Genomic DNA, 15,935 nt, shown 5'->3' on the forward strand with positions numbered 1-15,935 from the left:
TACGTTGTATATGTGATTTGGTGCCCTTGTAATTTAATGTACGTTGGAAAGACCCAGAGAATGCTAAAAGAACGAGTGGCGATGCATCGAAGTTCAATAAAAAAAGCATTATTTAAAACAGATACCAGCACACCACCAGTAGCACACCATTTTGCAGCAGCAAAGCATACCATGAAGGATCTGAAGGTGATGCCAATTGAACAGGTACCGCCCTCGCGCAGGGGAGGTGATAGGAACAGACACCTACTACAGAGAGAATGCAAATGGATATATAATCTACAAGCAATGGCCCCTCGGGTTAAATGAGGAACTGTCATTCCATTAATTTATCTGATTTGACAATTTACTTAGCTGGTTTATCTGATGGGCCCCCCAGTGATTTAATTTACTTATGTAAAACAATATGATAGCAGGGATCTGATATAATTCCGTGTGATTTATAACATGATGCTTAAGTCCTTATTGGGTGTGATCCCATGGTCCACTCTATTTTCTCTATCGTCCTAAGTGGATGCTGGGGTTCCTGAAAGGACCATGGGGAATAGCGGCTCCGCAGGAGACAGGGCACAAAAAAGTAAAGCTTTACTAGGTCAGGTGGTGTGCACTGGCTCCTCCCCCTATGACCCTCCTCCAGACTCCAGTTAGATTTTGTGCCCGAACGAGAAGGGTGCAATCTAGGTGGCTCTCCTAAAGAGCTGCTTAGAGAAAGTTTAGTTTAGGTTTTTTTCTTTACAGTGAGTCCTGCTGGCAACAGGATCACTGCAACGTGGGACTTAGGGGGAAAGTAGTAAACTCACCTGCATGCAGAGTGGATTTGCTGCTTGGCTACTGGACACCATTAGCTCCAGAGGGATCGAACACAGGCCCAGCCGTGGAGTCCGGTCCCGGAGCCGCGCCGCCGACCCCCTTGCAGATGCTGAAGCGTGAAGAGGTCCGGAAACCGGCGGCTGAAGACTCCTCAGTCTTCATAAGGTAGCGCACAGCACTGCAGCTGTGCGCCATTTTCCTCTCAGCACACTTCACTGGGCAGTCACTGAGGGTGCAGAGCGCTGGGGGGGGGCGCTCTGAGAGGCAAATATAAACCTTATACAAGGCTAAAAATACCTCACATATAGCCCATAGGGGCTATATGGAGATATTTAACCCCTGCCTGACTGGAAAAATAGCGGGAGAAGAACCCGCCGAAAAAGGGGCGGGGCCTATCTCCTCAGCACACGGCGCCATTTTCTGTCACAGCTCCGCTGGTCAGAACGGCTCCCAGGTCTCTCCCCTGCACTGCACTACAGAAACAGGGTAAAACAGAGAGGGGGGGCACATTAATGGCTATATATATATATATATATTAAAGCAGCTATAAGGGAGCACTTAATATAAGGATATCCCTTGTATATATAGCGCTTTGTGGTGTGTGCTGGCAGACTCTCCCTCTGTCTCCCCAAAAGGGCTAGTGGGTCCTGTCTTCATTAGAGCATTCCCTGTGAGTTTGCGGTGTGTGTCGGTACGTGGTGTCGACATGTATGAGGACGATATTGGTGTGGAGGCGGAGCAATTGCCAAATATGCAGATGTCACCCCCCAGGGGGTCGACACCAGAATGGATGCCTTTATTTGTGGAATTACGTGATGGTTTATCTTCCCTTAAACAGTCAGTTGAGGACATGAGGCGGCCGGACAATCAATTAATGCCTGTCCAGGCGCCTCAAACACCGTCAGGGGCTGTAAAACGCCCTTTGCCTCAGTCGGTCGACACAGACCCAGACACGGGCACTGATTCCAGTGACGACGGTAGAAATTCAAACGTATTTTCCAGTAGGGCCACACGTTATATGATTTTGGCAATGAAGGAGACGTTACATTTAGCTGATACTACAGATACCGTAAAACAGGGTATTATGTATGGTGTGAAAAAACTACAAACAGTTTTTCCTGAATCAGAAGAATTAAATGACGTGTGTGATGAAGCGTGGGTTGCTCCTGATAAAAAGTTGATAATTTCAAAAAAGTTATTGGCATTATACCCTTTCCCGCCAGAGGTTAGGGCGCGCTGGGAAACACCCCCTAAGGTGGACAAGGCGCTCACACGCTTATCCAAACAAGTGGCGTTACCCTCTCCTGAGACGGCCGCACTTAAGGATCCATCAGATAGAAAGATGGAAGTTATTCAAAAGAATATATACACACATGCAGGTGTTATACTACGACCAGCTATAGCAACTGCCTGGATGTGCAGTGCTGGAGTAGTTTGGTCAGAATCCCTGATTGAAAATATTGATACCCTAGATAGGGACAATGTTTTACTGTCGTTAGAACAAATAAAGGATGCATTTATCTATATGCGTGATGCACAGAGGGATATTTGCACACTGGCATCTCGGGTGAGTGCTATGTCCATTTCAGCCAGAAGAGCCTTATGGACACGACAGTGGACAGGCGATGCGGATTCAAAACGTCACATGGAGGTTTTGCCGTATAAAGGGGAGGAGTTATTTGGAGTTGGTCTATCAGACTTGGTGGCCACGGCTACTGCCGGGAAATCCACTTTTTTACCTCAAGTCACTCCCCAACAGAGAAAGGCACCGACCTTTCAACCGCAGCCTTTTCGCTCCTACAAAAATAAGAGAGCAAAGGGCTTGTCGTACCTGCCACGAGGCAGAGGAAGAGGGAAGAGACACCAACAGGCAGCTCCTTCCCAGGAACAGAAGCCCTCCCCGGCTCCTGCAAAAACCTCAGCATGACGCTGGGGCCTCTCAAGCGGACTCGGGGACAGTGGGGGGCCGTCTCAAAAATTACAGCGCGCAGTGGGCTCACTCGCAGGTAGACCCCTGGATCCTGCAGATAATATCTCAGGGGTACAGGTTGGAATTAGAGACGGATCCTCCTCATCGTTTCCTGAAGTCTGCCTTACCAACCGTCTCTTCCGAAAGGGAGAGGGTGTTGGAAGCCATTCACAAGCTGTACGCTCAGCAGGTGATAGTCAAAGTACCCCTATTACAACAAGGAAAGGGGTATTATTCCACTCTATTTGTGGTACCGAAGCCGGATGGCTCGGTAAGGCCTATTCTAAATCTGAAGTCCTTGAACCTCTACATAAAAAAGTTCAAGTTCAAGATGGAGTCACTCAGAGCAGTGATAGCGAACCTGGAAGAAGGGGACTTTATGGTATCCTTGGACATCAAGGATGCGTATCTACACGTTCCGATTTACCCCGCACACCAGGGGTACCTCAGGTTCATTGTTCAAAACTGTCACTATCAGTTTCAGACGCTGCCGTTCGGATTGTCCACGGCGCCTCGGGTCTTTACCAAGGTAATGGCCGAGATGATGATTCTTCTTCGAAGAAAAGGCGTATTAGTTATCCCATACTTGGACGATCTCCTAATAAGGGCAAGGTCCAGAGAACAGCTGGAGACAGCTTTAGCACTATCTCAAGAGGTGCTAAGACAACACGGGTGGATTCTGAATATTCCAAAATCCCATTTAATCCCGACAACTCGTCTGCTGTTCCTAGGAATGATTCTGGACACGGTTCAGAAAAAGGTTTTCCTTCCAGAGGAAAAAGCCAAGGAGTTATCCGATCTGGTCAGGAACCTCCTAAAACCAGGAAAAGTGTCAGTACATCAATGCACAAGAGTCCTGGGAAAAATGGTGGCTTCTTACGAAGCAATTCCATTCGGCAGATTCCATGCAAGAATATTCCAAAGGGATCTGTTGGACAAATGGTCAGGGTCGCATCTGCAGATGCACCTGCGAATAACCCTGTCACCAAAGACAAGGGTGTCACTTCTGTGGTGGTTGCAGAAGGCTCACCTATTAGAAGGCCGCAGATTCGGCATTCAGGATTGGATCCTGGTGACCACGGACGCCAGCCTGAGAGGCTGGGGAGCAGTCACACAAGGAAGAAACTTCCAGGGAGTATGGACGAGTCTGGAAAAGTCTCTTCACATAAACATTCTGGAACTAAGAGCAATCTACAATGCTCTAAGCCAGGCGGAACTTCTCCTGCAAGGAAAGCCGGTGTTGATTCAGTCGGACAACATCACGGCGGTCGCCCATGTAAACAGGCAGGGCGGCACAAGAAGCAGGAGTGCAATGGCAGAAGCTGCCAAGATTCTTCGCTGGGCGGAGAATCACGTGATAGCACTGTCAGCAGTGTTCATCCCGGGCGTGGACAACTGGGAAGCAGACTTCCTCAGCAGACACGATCTTCATCCGGGAGAGTGGGGTCTACATCCAGAAGTCTTCAACATGTTAATAGACCGTTGGGAAAGACCAATTGTAGACATGATGGCGTCTCGCCTCAACAAGAAACTGGACAAATATTGCGCCAGGTCAAGAGATCCACAGGCAATAGCTGTGGACGCACTGGTAACTCCTTGGGTGTACCAGTCAGTGTATGTGTTTCCTCCTCTGCCGCTCATACCAAAGGTATTGAAGATCATACGGCAAAGAAGAGTAAGAACAATACTAGTGGTTCCGGATTGGCCGAGAAGGACTTGGTATCCGGAACTTCAAGAGATGCTCACGGACGAACCGTGGCCTCTACCTCTGAGAAGGGACCTGCTACAGCAGGGTCCCTGTCTTTTTCAAGACTTACCGCGGCTGCGTTTGACGGCATGGCGGTTGAACGCCAGATCCTAAAAGGGAAAGGCATTCCAGAAGAAGTCATTCCTACCTTGATTAAGGCACGGAAGGAAGTCACCGTGAAACATTATCACCGCATTTGGCGAAAATATGTAGCGTGGTGCGAGGATCGGAGGGTTCCGACGGAGGAATTCCAACTGGGTCGTTTTCCTACATTTCCTGCAATCAGGATTATCTATGGGTCTCAAATTGGGATCCATTAAGGTTCAAATTTCGGCCCTGTCAATATTCTTCCAAAAAGAATTGGCCTCTGTCCCTGAGGTCCAGACTTTTGTCAAGGGAGTACTGCATATACAGCCTCCTGTGGTGCCTCCGGTGGCACCGTGGGATCTAAATGTAGTTTTAGATTTCCTCAAATCCCATTGGTTTGAACCATTGAAAAAGGTGGATTTGAAATATCTCACATTGAAAGTGACTATGTTACTAGCCCTGGCCTCTGCCAGGAGAGTATCTGAATTGGCGGCTTTATCTTATAAAAGTCCTTATCTAATCTTCCATTCGGATAGGGCAGAACTGCGGACTCGTCCGCATTTTCTCCCTAAAGTGGTATCAGCATTTCATCTGAACCAACCTATTGTGGTGCCTGCGGCCACTAGCGACTTGGAGGACTCCAAGTTGTTGGACGTTGTCAGAGCCTTAAAAATATACATTGCAAGGACGGCTGGAGTCAGAAAATCTGACTCGCTGTTTATATTGTATGCACCCAACAAGTTGGGCGCACCTGCTTCTAAGCAGTCGATTGCTCGTGGGATTTGTAACACAATTCAACTTGCACATTCTGTGGCAGGCCTGCCACAGCCTAAAACTGTAAAAGCCCACTCCACAAGGAAGGTGGGCTCATCTTGGGCGGCTGCCCGAGGGGTCTCGGCATTACAACTCTGCCGAGCAGCTACGTGGTCGGGGGAGAACACGTTTGTAAAATTTTACAAATTTGATACCCTGGCAAAGGAGGACCTGGAGTTCTCTCATTCGGTGCTGCAGAGTCATCCGCACTCTCCCGCCCGTTTGGGAGCTTTGGTATAATCCCCATGGTCCTTTCAGGAACCCCAGCATCCACTTAGGACGATAGAGAAAATAAGAATTTACTTACCGATAATTCTATTTCTCGGAGTCCGTAGTGGATGCTGGGCGCCCATCCCAAGTGCGGATTATCTGCAATACTTGTACATAGTTATTGTTAACTAATTCGGGTTATTGTTAAGGAGCCATCTTTAAGAGGCCCTTTCTGTTGTCATACTGTTAACTGGGTTTAGATCACAAGTTGTACGGTGTGATTGGTGTGGCTGGTATGAGTCTTACCCGGGATTCAAAATGCCTCCCTTATTGTGTATGCTCGTCCGGGCACAGTACCTAACTGGAGTCTGGAGGAGGGTCATAGGGGGAGGAGCCAGTGCACACCACCTGACCTAGTAAAGCTTTACTTTTTTGTGCCCTGTCTCCTGCGGAGCCGCTATTCCCCATGGTCCTTTCAGGAACCCCAGCATCCACTACGGACTCCGAGAAATAGAATTATCGGTAAGTAAATTCTTATTTTAATTGTTGTCTCACTTGGTAGATTACTTATTAGGTTATGGATTATGTGATGCGCTTGTCTAGCGCGTCGATATGATTATTGTTGACATGGGAGATAGGATGTGCCAACCCCTCCGGCCTGTCTGAGCCGCGCCATTGGCCGGCAGACACGGGTGGGGGCGTTAGCGGTTACCTGGCAACTCCAGTGTGTCCACAATCACACGGGAGATGACGCAGTGGACGGAGGAGCGGAGGCCGCGTCACTTCCGGGTGGCGCGGCTCGCAATACTGTCCCTGAGAGCCTGACCTGTGTTTTTGTTCCAGACACCGGAAGTGAGTGCCGGTCGACGGCGCGTACCACCTGGGAAGCCAGGCAGAGATGGCGTGGCTGACGATGGGGGTGGAGTGGGGGATCCTCTTCCCTATGACTGATTGGTGAGCACTTTTTCTAATGGCACAGGTGTATGTAATTTGTTGATTATTTGCATGGTATTTATATGTGATGGTTGGCTGTGGCATAATATACTGATGGCTTTTCCCATGAAGAAGTAGGAGCTGCCACTCGTTCTGAGATGTTGATATGCTGAACTGCTAAGTACCAATTCTTTGTATTTGCCTATGGCTATGCTTGCACATTGCACTTTATATGGAGTTTTGATGGATTAAAATGTACTAACTCAACTTGCTGCTATGTTTTGGTGTGCTGGTCTATGTGGGAACTCCGCATTTGCCTATACATGATTGATTGTTTCACCGGGCACCCATCTGATATTAGGAAAGTGTGTGCGATTCACTTTGGACTTGTGTGTATATATATATATATATATATATATATATATATATATAAATATATATATATATACACACACACATTTATAAACACAACTGTAGTGACACATGGGGTGGGGGGCACTAAGCTGTGAGGCCCATTGACACCAGGGGTGAGGGAAGGTGCTCTGCCACATAGATCTATTACCACTAGAGGGGTGGTGGGTGATAATGCTCGGTATTCTTTTGCCACTGAAGGGGCTATTTCTACTGGGGGGAGGGAAGTATTTTACAATGGTCACCTATGGACCTTTATAGGTACAAACCAGTCAGTGTAGGTATGTTAGGACATTCCGCATATTGTGATGAATACAAGCCATTTTAAAAATAAATAAGATTAATAATATAAATCAAAGTTGCATTCTAGCCTTGGTGTGTGCAACTAGTGGGTGATTTAGTGTTGGATGTACTTGCATCGCTGCGAATGCTGCAGGAGGCTTCTGAAGGCAAAAGACTATTCCTGCCAGTATCGCAGGTCCGAGTGCTGTGTCTGAAGATGCAGCATCAGATCACCATCGGTTGCAGCCATCACTTGATAAGTCTAAGCATACTCAGACTGACTGTCGGATGTCCTCTTCCGGGACCAGGTTATCTGCATTGGCAGGCACATAACCTGGCCCCGACACACCTACAAAATGGGGCCCCCCTGTGTTATAGTATGGTCCCCGTCATCGCCCCACAAACTGCGCTGTGGTTTGGGGGTCCTGCGAGTGACAACACAAGACCCTTTCAGAATGGGTCCGCATCTGCAGTTCAACCAGGCCTGTTCTGCGCATGTGCCCGCATTAACTGCGAACGCCTCTGATTGACATGCAGAGGCATTCGTAGGGCGGGGTCAGGGAAATGGCGTGATGGTGCCGTTTTAGGGGCCATACGGTAACGAAGACTTGGGAAATTGAGGATATCTGGATGCTAGGTCTACATGGATAAGGTCAATAGGTGGACCACTAATGGTCGACAGGCATTAGGTCGACATGGTCAAAAGGTTGACATGTCAGTGGTCGACACAGGAAAAGGTTGACATTACTTTTTTTTATAATTTTTTTTTACTTTTTTCGTACTTGGACTATGATTGGGAATAGTAACCTGTGCCGAGTGCAGTGAGACACCTTGGCAGAAGCTTGCCGAACGAAAGCCGCATTAACTGCGAACGCCTTTGTCTGATTGACAGGCAGAGGTGAGCGCAGTGAGACACCTTGCCAGAAGCATTACGGTGCACTAATTGGAGTTCCTGTTACTTTACAGAGTAAACAACATGAAAAATAAAATCTCATGTCAACCTTTTTGTGATGTTAACCTTTTTGTGATGTTGACCTTGTGCCTGTCGACCTTTTTCAGGTCGACTTCGACAGCCAATCCCAAAAATTGAGACACAAATTTGTTAACAAGTGCATATTAATGGAACAGGTGAAATGAAAGCCATGATCAGGAAGTAATACATAGCAAGTAGCATATTATTATATAACTGATTACTATGGGCGCAATATGCGCGATAACGGGGATCACTTTAGAAAGGAGATTGGGTGTGAAATATTTGAATACAGCCCATATGAGTGAAACAAATGGGTGTTCAGTATTCAGTCCAAAATCATCAGTAAAACACAGAATGAGAGGAGGTGGTGGGGGGTGTAAGGGAGCCCTAACACATGGAGTATACAGTGTATTCAGGAGGTGCATTGCATTGACGTTTGTGGTAACTAAGTCACCTGATTTTATGGAAGCTTTATTCCGCAGGCTTGTGATGTACTCCATATTAGATAGTTCACAGAAATCTGCTGCAAAATGCTACTCATCAGCATTGGCGTATCTAGTTCAGGGGGACCACACTGCACACCCTGCACCTATATAACTATACTTACCCCTCAAAAGTCCTGCAGTGGCTGGTGCTGTAGACGTAAATCACCGGGAAAATGGCTCAGCTGACATTTTCCTGGGGATTTGTGCATGTACAGTAGTTATTTCCCCAGAAACAAGTGTCAGGCGCCATGTTCCCGGAGACCAGAGCATGCACAGTAGACTTCGGCACAAAGCCAGAGTCTGCAGTGCTGCGGCCACTGCCAAAAGGAGGGGTCCACACAGAGTCTGCACATGGGTCCCCTCCTCTCTTAATCCGCCCCTGACTTTATGTGCAGTACCCATTATTATCGATGGGGACAACGATCTCACCCCTATCTGTCAAGGTCCAAAAATGTTTGCTTTTCGGAGAATGGCCCCTTTGGTTTAAGCCATCCAAGATGGGTTTTCTAGGTTTTTTTTCTTCTGGTGCAGGGAAAGAATGAGTCTTGGCCTCATCCCCAGCACTTGTTCAGTCCCACCCCTTCTCATTGAATTTGTGCTTAGCCCCGCCGCCAATTGCACCACTCAGTCTCCTGTCATGTCCTACTGCAGGGATAGCCGTTTATGGTACAAAAGTTGGCTGCTCCAACTCCTTTCCCATCACATATGGGGGGTAATTCCAAGTTGATCGCAGCAGGAATTTTTTTAGCAGTTGGGCAAAACCATGTGCACTGCAGGGGGGGGCAGATATAACATGTGCAGAGAGAGTTAGATTCGGGTGGGGTGTGTTCAATTTGCAATCTAATTTGCAGTGTAAAAATAAAGCAGCCAGTATTTACCCTGCACAGAAATAAAATAACCCACCCAAATCTAACTCTTTCTGCACGTTATATCTGCCTCCCTTGCAGTGCACATGGTTTTGCCCAATTGCTATCAAAAATCCTGCTGCGATCAACTTGGAATTACCCCCATGGATGGCTATCGACCATCAGTGGCTTGCTGTTGCACGTGTCCAAAATCCCTAAAAACTTGTGTGTGTACACAGAGCCGTATATGCATTTGAGCTGCGCTGTATCAGAAAGGTACTGGAAAGTGAAATGTGCTGGGCTTTTTCTGGGCGGTGGCTATTTACATGCATGAAAATGGTCTCATAGGCTTTATAGGAGTGATCGCATACATCGATTCTTGATATATCACGATGAAGGCCATACTCACAGGGGAAATATGTACCTGCCATAGGGCTGCGGCAAATTTTGTTGGTGTGACCGATAGTGGCGTCTAAAGACACACCAAGTGGTATTAAGTATCTATAGACACTCAGAATAGGGCCCTCCGATATTCAGGCGAATGCTTGTACATTTAGGGGAGGACTGATACTAGCATCAGTGTGACAGGACGGTACCGTACGGAAGCACTCGCCGCTTGCCGCGTCCCGTCGACTGCGCACAGAATGGAAAGTCAAGCCGCACGAGGCCTGACCACATAGGGGATTCCCGCTTACCGTCAGTAACCGCCTGTTACTGACTCCACCCACTGTGCTGTGGGCGGGTTCTCGCTGCCACCACCAAACTCCTAACCTGCCGTGGCGTTTGGAACCACGGTTCTGCTCTGTATGTGCCGAATTTCTGTGACAGGACGGTACCGTACGGAAGCACTCGCCGCTTGCCGCGTCCCGTCGACTGCGCACAGAATGGAAAGTCAAGCCGCACGAGGCCTGACCACATAGGGGATTCCCGCTTACCGTCAGTAACCGCCTGTTACTGACTCCACCCACTGTGCTGTGGGCGGGTTCTCGCTGCCACCACCAAACTCCTAACCTGCCGTGGCGTTTGGAACCACGGTTCTGCTCTGTATGTGCCGACGCACTGCTTTACCACAGCTGTGTGGTGCTGACGAATCCCCACTAGCCACTTGCTAGGCCTCTACCGGTAGCTGGCGGAAGGCGGAGCTTGGAGACGCTAGGTACTTCCCTGGACAGCCGGAGGACGGGGCTAGGTTTGGCCTAACCCTGTTGGTCACAAGATGAAGCAGTCTTCTTGAGGCAAAGATGTTTATTTGCTCAATAGTTCTAAAGAGAACCCTTCCCTATTGCTAGGGGCAACAGCATACAATCAGATGTTTCAGCAGAATAAAGATGGTACAACTACAACTCTGGAGGCACGCAGGTCTCCTTTTTATGTCAGTTTTCCACACAGTGTCACAGGGGGGTAAGCCCTCCCTGTCTTCTCCAACCAATCAGGTTATTTTACAAAATACCAATAAATTACATTTTACAAGGATATAAGTGCAATAAAACAATATCCTCCTTCCTGTCACCCAGACAACGTTTGGTATCAGATTAACATTCACTATTGATAAATTTATCACATATCTTCAAAATACAAATGTGTCTGGTCATTCCCATCTGCAGGCAATCCCAGTGTTTAAGATTACAACAGGAATAGCTACAATACAAACAAACGGTCTTCCTTCCATTATCTGCCATTCACGGATCGAATCCCCTACATGAAACAGATTCCAAGCCCATAGACCCAGTGATTAGCATCTCTCTCTAAGGAACTTACACATCAAAAGGTATTGTCCTTCACACCTCACTGCTAGGACAGGACCCTTAGCATGCCACTTCCTATTTCCAGAGGATAAGAGTTGCTTATTCAGACAGCTATAGTAACTGCATTTTTCCTTTAAATATACACCAAGCCTGTCTTGAATATAAAATAGATACAGTTAAACATGCCTTCCTGCAATGGTGCACAGAGCACTACATATGACATGTTAAAAGTAAAACACATCATTAAACAAACTTTTAAACAGTCCGTAACATGGCGCTGGGCACGAGGGTTAACCCCTTCAGTGCCGCAGACGCCATTATACGTGTGGCTGGCTAGTCTCTCCGGCCACAATCAGCATATAGTCAAAGGCGCAACGCCAGCAAAAGACGCTAAAGCGGTGGCAGCAGGGTGCGACTCAGAATCTGGCGCTTAAAGTAGCATGGTTTTAGATTAAAAAATAATATTTAAATACTATATACAAATATGTGAATCTAATGGTAAAAATCAATGACTTGCACCCATTCCTTCAACTTCTCCCCAACCCCCATGAAACAGCACCTTCATACTAGAAATGTTTTTCTCTCTTTTTATCGCCAATTGTCCAACAGTTTTGAAGGGCATTGTAAGCACTGTTGTTTGTTAGACACGTTTTGTTTTAGCTTTTATTTTGCAATGTGACTGCTGCTTAATTTATATATACAGTATCTGATTATCTGATAGAATCTGAATGTCTGATAGAATATGGCACTGTATCAAGTGTTTTCTTAATATACATGTCATCTGTTCACTCTGTAGCCCCCATGGATCCAGAGATCTCCATCTTGTACTGCAGTCCTTGTCCTCAGGGCATTCCCCAACGTAGAGTCCGTGTCCAGCTTTCCCCAATGTATCAGAGACGGAGTCTGCCTCCTCCACTGGAAGAGCAAATCCTCCTGGACTGGGAAGAACGTCAGCGCAAGCAACCATGGGTATTTAATGGGGCAAAGTTCAGGCTTCATTCTGTCATGTCTGAAGGAGATAAAGCCAACCAAAAAGAAGAAGCAGATCAGAATAAAGAGAGAATCAAGAATGAAAGCAGAGAAGGAGGAGAAACTGAATCTGATATGGATGAAGGGGGAGGCCTGACTCTACATCTGGCACTCACATCTTACAGAGACTTCTTAGGCACCAACTGGTCTGGTGAGGCAAGAGCGTTACAGGAAAGGGGAGCACAAGAGCATGGGGACACTGAAGCTTACTTGGCACATCCCCTTGGTGTAGGAGCTGCACTCCAATGTAAAGATGGATGCTTTGTTCTGCTGAGGAGGAGCCACAGGGTGGGCGAGGCAGCTGGTCTGCTGGATGTACCAGGAGGACATCCTGAGCCTAAGGTAAGATAAATAAGGAAATAAAGTTTCAGGAGGGTGCCCGCTTCCAATACAGGCATCTAGGGCAGCTCACACTTTCTTTGTGTAGCAGCAGCTCTTTTCTGATTGTCCAATCTGAATTCATAATTCATCATATTTATTGATCAAGATACATTGCGTTGCATTATTAACATATAGACACATTTGTATCAACAAATAACAACATGAGATTCCAATAAGCACTATCAAACAATCAGTGTGTTGCTCTGTACAGAGCTTTATGAGAATCTTTATTACTCTACCATTGTGTTATATTCTCTAATACACTGACACATTTGTATTAATGAACAGCAGCACAGGCTGTCAATGTAATTAACAGCACTGCAATAAGTACAGGTATATAATTATATACAGTGAATTTAACATATACAAAATAATATGCTTGATTACAAATGGCTACATATAATTAATAGCTAACTGATAATGTAGAGCAGAAGATATTAGTACCGCTTGCTGCACAGTTAATGGAGCAGATATGTCTGTGATTACACAAATGCAATAGATATGTATGGGTGCAAAAAGCTTATCCTACATCTGACTCCCAGTAGACATAATTGTCACCAAAAATTGATCAATGGTTTGTACTTGTAATAATTGAGTATCTTTACGGACTCAGCACGTGTGTGTGTGTATATATATATATATATATATATATATATATATATATATATATTTACCTTACTATTATAAATTCTTATCTATTATATGCATACTTACCTGTTATATGAATAGTAATTAGTGCTGTGAATCTTGGGACTGAGTAAGTTTTTAAATCCAGTACCTTTATAGATACATACTTTAATATCTTGTACACTTACCTGGAATTGATGCTGCAACAGATAAGGGTTCCATAACCCATATCTATTTGTTTTAAGACAACAAAATTACTATAAAGAATATTCAAATACTTTCATTTATAATTTTACCTTGTGCAAATACTGTCAGCAGGGAAACGTACATATTAGCACACAATTTAAAAAATAATGTAGACATTTAAAAAGTAAGGGAAAGGAAGAGAGAAAAAAAGAAATAGAAGAGCAGTTGGTTAATGGAAATAGGAATGGTGAAGAAGTGGGAGAGGGTAAACTGTATGCAAAGTGAGTAGGGTAAGGAGAAGGAGCATTGAGGAGGCACAGGGTGAGGGCAAGGGGGCATAGAAGAACAGTAGGTTTCAAGAAAAATAGATGGCCGACGAGTGGTGGGTGGAAATGTGCATCCTGTGTGTCTTAGGGGGTCATTCCGAGTTGATCGTTCGCTAGCAACTTTTTGCAGCGCTGCGATCAGGTTAATTCTCGGCAAAACTGCGCATGCATATGCACCGCATGTATATGCACCGCTTTCCGCAGGCGTGTCGTACGGGTACAAAGAGGATCGGTGGTGGGCGATAGATTTAACGAAGAATCCATTCGCACAGCCAATCGCAAGGTGATTAACAGAAAGAGGGAGTTTGTGGGTGTCAACTGACCGTTTTCTGGGAGTGTTTGCAAAAACGCAGGTGTGTCCAAGCGTTTTCAGGGCGGGCGTCTGACGTCACTTCCAGGATCAAAAAGACTGAAGTGATCGCAGCGGATGAGTAAGTCCAGAACTACTCAGAAACTGCAAAAAAACGTTTTTGTGTCGTCGGCTGCAAAAGCGTTCGCACACTTGCAAAGCTAAAATACACTCCCCCATAGGCGGCGACTATCTATAAATAAGGATTGAATGCCAGTGACGTAGGATGTGATACACCTCAGTGGCGTGCGGTGAGGTCAGTGGCTGGTGAGGCACTATAGCCATAATGTCCGCCGAATCCTGCCGATGGCCCCTACCGCCGCCGAGCCAATGCCCGCTACTTGCCCTGAGCCGCTGCTTGCTGCCACCGCCAATGGCTTACAAACTCACCCACCATCAACTGACCCAGCCCTCCGCCACTAATTTGCATCTCAGTCCAATGCCGCCAATGCCCACTGCCTGCCTGCTCATCATACTTGTGATATATTGTACATTTGTATAGAAAAAATTAGTGTTTGGGAAGGGAGTGGGAGGAGGACATGAATGCAATTTTGTTGTCCAGGGCTTCCATTAACTTAATGGAAAAGGGTCTGAATGGGTTAAAAAATGTAAAAAAAAAATGCGTGAGGTCCCCCCTCCTAAGTATAACCAGCCTCGGGCTCTTTGAGCCGGTCCTGGTTGTTTAAATACCAGGAAAAAAATTGACAGGGGTTCCCCGTATTTAGACAACCAGCACCGGGCTCTTAGTCCGGTCCTGGTTCCAAAAATACGGGGGACAAAAGATGTAGGGGTCCCCCGCATTTTTAAAACCAGCACCGGGCTCCACTAGCCAGGGACATAATGCCACAGCCGGGGGACACTTTTATGTAGGTCCCTGCGGCCGTGGCATTACCCCCCCAACTAGTCCCTGGAGGAGTGGGGACCCCTTAAATCAAGGGTCCCCCCCCCCCCCCCCCCCCTCCAGGCACCCAAGGGCCAGGGGTGAAGCCCAAGGCTGTCCCCAGCACCCCTGGGCGGTGGGTGCCGGGCTGATAGCCATGTGTGTAAAACAAAAGAGTATTGTTTTTTGTTGTGGAACTACAAGGCTCAGCAAGCCTCCCCCGCTTGCTGGTACTTGGGGAACCTCAAGTACCAGCGTGCGAGGAAATAACGGGCCCGCTGGTACCTGTAGTTCTACAACAACAAAAATACCCAAATAAAAACACAACACACACACCGTGAAAGTAAAAGTTTATTAAAAACACACTTACACACTCACACATACTTACCTACATCCCACGCCGGTCACGTCCACTTGTCCAGTAGAATCCAATAGGGGTACCTGTAAAAATGAGAGAGAGATTACTTACCTACATCCCACGCCGATCACGTCCACTTGTCCAGTAGAATCCATTAGGGCCGGTACCTGCAAAAACTGAAACTTATGCTTATATACATCAATGCACAGGCCGAGGAGAGAGAGAGAGATATGGATGTGCTGTACTGTAGTCACCACAGGCGCCTCTTGCTGTCCCTGCACTCCAGACGCGGCTCCGCTGCACACACAGACAGACACCTGCTGCTGAGGCTGGAGGAGGAGAGCGCCAGCCGCCGCTGCTCAACTTTCACCACGTGCCTTACACTACAGACGCCGGCTCCAGGAGCGCTGCCGCCGCTGTCTTCTACACAGGGTCCCTGACATGATCGGCAGCAGCAGGTGACGGACTACGGGGGGATGAAGGGAGGGGAGC

The 15,935-nt window shown here is 47.0% G+C and overlaps 1 protein-coding gene across 5 annotated transcripts in view; it reads left to right on the forward strand.

Annotated features, from left to right (window-relative positions):
- NUDT22 (nudix hydrolase 22) overlaps positions 1-15,935 on the forward strand; it is an 86,029-nt gene that overhangs the window by 34,037 nt on the left and 36,057 nt on the right. For 4 of the 5 annotated variants that reach the window (XM_063944950.1, XM_063944951.1, XM_063944948.1 and 1 more), the window contains exon 2: positions 12,104-12,678. In XM_063944950.1, coding sequence (XP_063801020.1) covers positions 12,109-12,678 — 570 coding nt within the window. In that variant the 5' untranslated portion in view covers positions 12,104-12,108. Of the gene's footprint in view, positions 1-12,103; positions 12,679-15,652; positions 15,902-15,935 lie in introns of all 5 variants that reach the window. The other variant, XM_063944952.1, reaches the window with a different exon arrangement.

This window comes from Pseudophryne corroboree, chromosome 11 (assembly GCF_028390025.1).
Source record: "Pseudophryne corroboree isolate aPseCor3 chromosome 11, aPseCor3.hap2, whole genome shotgun sequence".
In the NCBI taxonomy this organism is placed as follows: domain Eukaryota; kingdom Metazoa; phylum Chordata; class Amphibia; order Anura; family Myobatrachidae; genus Pseudophryne; species Pseudophryne corroboree.